General features: G+C 63.4%; 1 protein-coding gene across 1 annotated transcript in view; it reads right to left on the bottom strand.

Annotated features, from left to right (window-relative positions):
• SCUBE1 (signal peptide, CUB domain and EGF like domain containing 1) overlaps positions 1–2,199 on the bottom strand; it is a gene marked incomplete at its 5' end in the record, with an annotated part of 134,161 nt that overhangs the window by 36,881 nt on the left and 95,081 nt on the right. Inside the window, 1 exon segment of the mRNA XM_014588668.2 lies at positions 1,453–1,569. Coding sequence (XP_014444154.1) covers positions 1,453–1,569 — 117 coding nt within the window.

The raw sequence follows: 2,199 nt of genomic DNA, 5'->3' as shown, positions 1-2,199 counted from the left end.
GGCATCAGCAAGGGCCTGAGGCCCAGCGGCTACCATGGATGGGGCGGGGGTGGTAGCAGGCACCTCCTGGCTTGCGCCTGGCCATGTGGCTGCCCAGACCCCCTCCTGGCCTCCAGCTTCCCACTCCCGGCGGCCCTGTCCTCACCTCAGCAGTCGCTCCCTGCCCTGGCCTCCGGCTGTGCATCAGCACTGCACCTCCCTCTTCCGGCCTAGGGTCTGAGGGCAAGTGGCTGGCTGCTGTGACGTCACTGGGCCTTGGGGGCCTGCACAGCTCCTGGCCCCCTTAGCCAGTCACGGTTGGCATCGAGTCCACGTGGCAAGGACTCAGACGCCACCCACCTGCCTGCCTGCCAGCCGGGAACACCCAAAGCTATGAACAGGCTGCGTGGTGGCTACGGAAGGGCTTTATTTCCAAAGAACAGGCGAAGAACTACTCTGCCAATAGCCACGCGGTTCTAACTGCGCGCTGGCTAGGAGGAAGCCATGCATTGTCCATTCTTACAGGCGGGAGACCAGTCCGCCTCGAGACTCTGTCAACACACGCCTGCGTCCACTGTCTGGACTCGGGAGTTCTGGTTCCTCTCCTCTGCCCAGCCTCTTCCTGGCAAGGTGTGGGGAGGACAGCAGGGTTAGCAGGGTTCGAAGGTGGCCTGGAGCCAGCGGGGAGTGCTGAATGCTGCCTGGGTGTTGGGGCTTCACTTCCTGCCCTGCTCCTTGGGCCCCTGAGGTCGGTCACCCCAAGCCTTCGCTTGCCACTTCTGAGGGGTGGCTGGTCCCTCGCACTGGCAGAGCTGGGGCCCTTGCCCCCAACTCCTGTCTCTAGTGTGTGGCCACCCTTCCTCGTCCCATGCCCCTGAGGGGTCCCCAAGATCCCAGGAGGCACTGGGCTCTCTGTGGTGTGGACCGGGGTAAGGGGAAAGAAGCCTCTACCTTCTCCCACAGCAGGCCAGCCGCCCCTCTGTTCCCAGCCTCCTAGCTCATTTCCCAGCGGTACACAGACACTGTGTACCCCGTGCCTTCAACTGGGACCCCCCACATCTCTACTCTCCCAGGGACAATGGCAGTGACCCCCCAGGCTATGAGTGGACTGCCTCTTCCCAAATGGCCCCGGCCCAGGCTGTCCTCACTAGCTCTTTGCTACAGCTAACGGCCTGATGCCAGGAGCCCGGCACACGCCACCGTGGGAGGCCGCGAGTCCCCCAGGAGGCACTCGCTTGGCCGTTAACCAGCATGCTGCCCCGGTCTTTCACAGAGACCTCTGGCCAAGGCTCCACCTGGGTGTCATGGAACCAGCGTTCTCCTGAACCCCACTGGGCCCAGGTGCTGACTGCTCCTCCAACAGCAAGGACAGCCTTTACTGAGCACCCTTGTTCCTGCCGGCTGGCCCTGTGCCCGCCTGCTCCCGGGTCGGGCGAGCGCAGGCGGAGGCACCCGTGGGCTTCCGCTGCTGACCTTTGCACGTCTTCCCGTCTGGCTGCAGCGTGAATCCGACAGGACAGCTACACCGCACGCCGGTGGCCGTGTCCTTGCACGTCCGGTCACAGCCTCCGTTGTTTACCGCACATGTCTCTGGGGAGGGAAAGACAAGGACCCTCAGTCTCCTTGGGCAGAAGCTGCCGCCGCTCCCGGTCCAGATGGAGAGCCCCTATGAGATGAGACCTGGGTTCAAGTCCCGGCTGTGACAGCCTCTCGCTGTGGGGCTCGGGGAAGCTGCACCGCTGGGCCTCAGGCTCCCCATCTGTGAGACGGGAGTGACGCCGTTCCTGTGGGGGTGCTGGAGAGAACTGAGCGCGGCGAGGGACGCGCCCACTGCAGACTGCATGGGCGATGCCTGCGCACGGGCGATGCCCACAGGCCCCGGGCCACTGTTTGGGCCAGCGCTGAGACCGGCCTACTGGCCGTGAGCCCGATTCCTAACCTTTGCCTCCACTGCCCTCAGACCTCAAGTCCAGGCTGGCGGTTACCAGGTGGCCAGGGCTCCCAAACTCATTGCGGGACGGAACGGCTTTGGCCCTAGCCAGGGAGCCGTGAGGGGAGGCCCGCACACCATTCATCACCTCGACGAGGCGCTCAGCCCACATCTGTTCTCACTGAACAATAAGCCAGGGGCATCTGGTTTTTGTCCACTTGAAGCTTGTCTAGTGTTTCTTTTTTTTTTTTTCCCCTTTTGCAAAATTCAAAGGGCCTGAAGATGCTGGG

The sequence above is a fragment of the Tupaia chinensis genome, unplaced genomic scaffold (genome assembly GCF_000334495.1).
Source record: "Tupaia chinensis unplaced genomic scaffold, TupChi_1.0 Scaffold000294_1, whole genome shotgun sequence".
NCBI lineage: Eukaryota > Metazoa > Chordata > Mammalia > Scandentia > Tupaiidae > Tupaia > Tupaia belangeri.
Note: the sequence above shows the minus strand (reverse complement) of the source record. Positions and strands in the feature narration are given on the sequence as shown.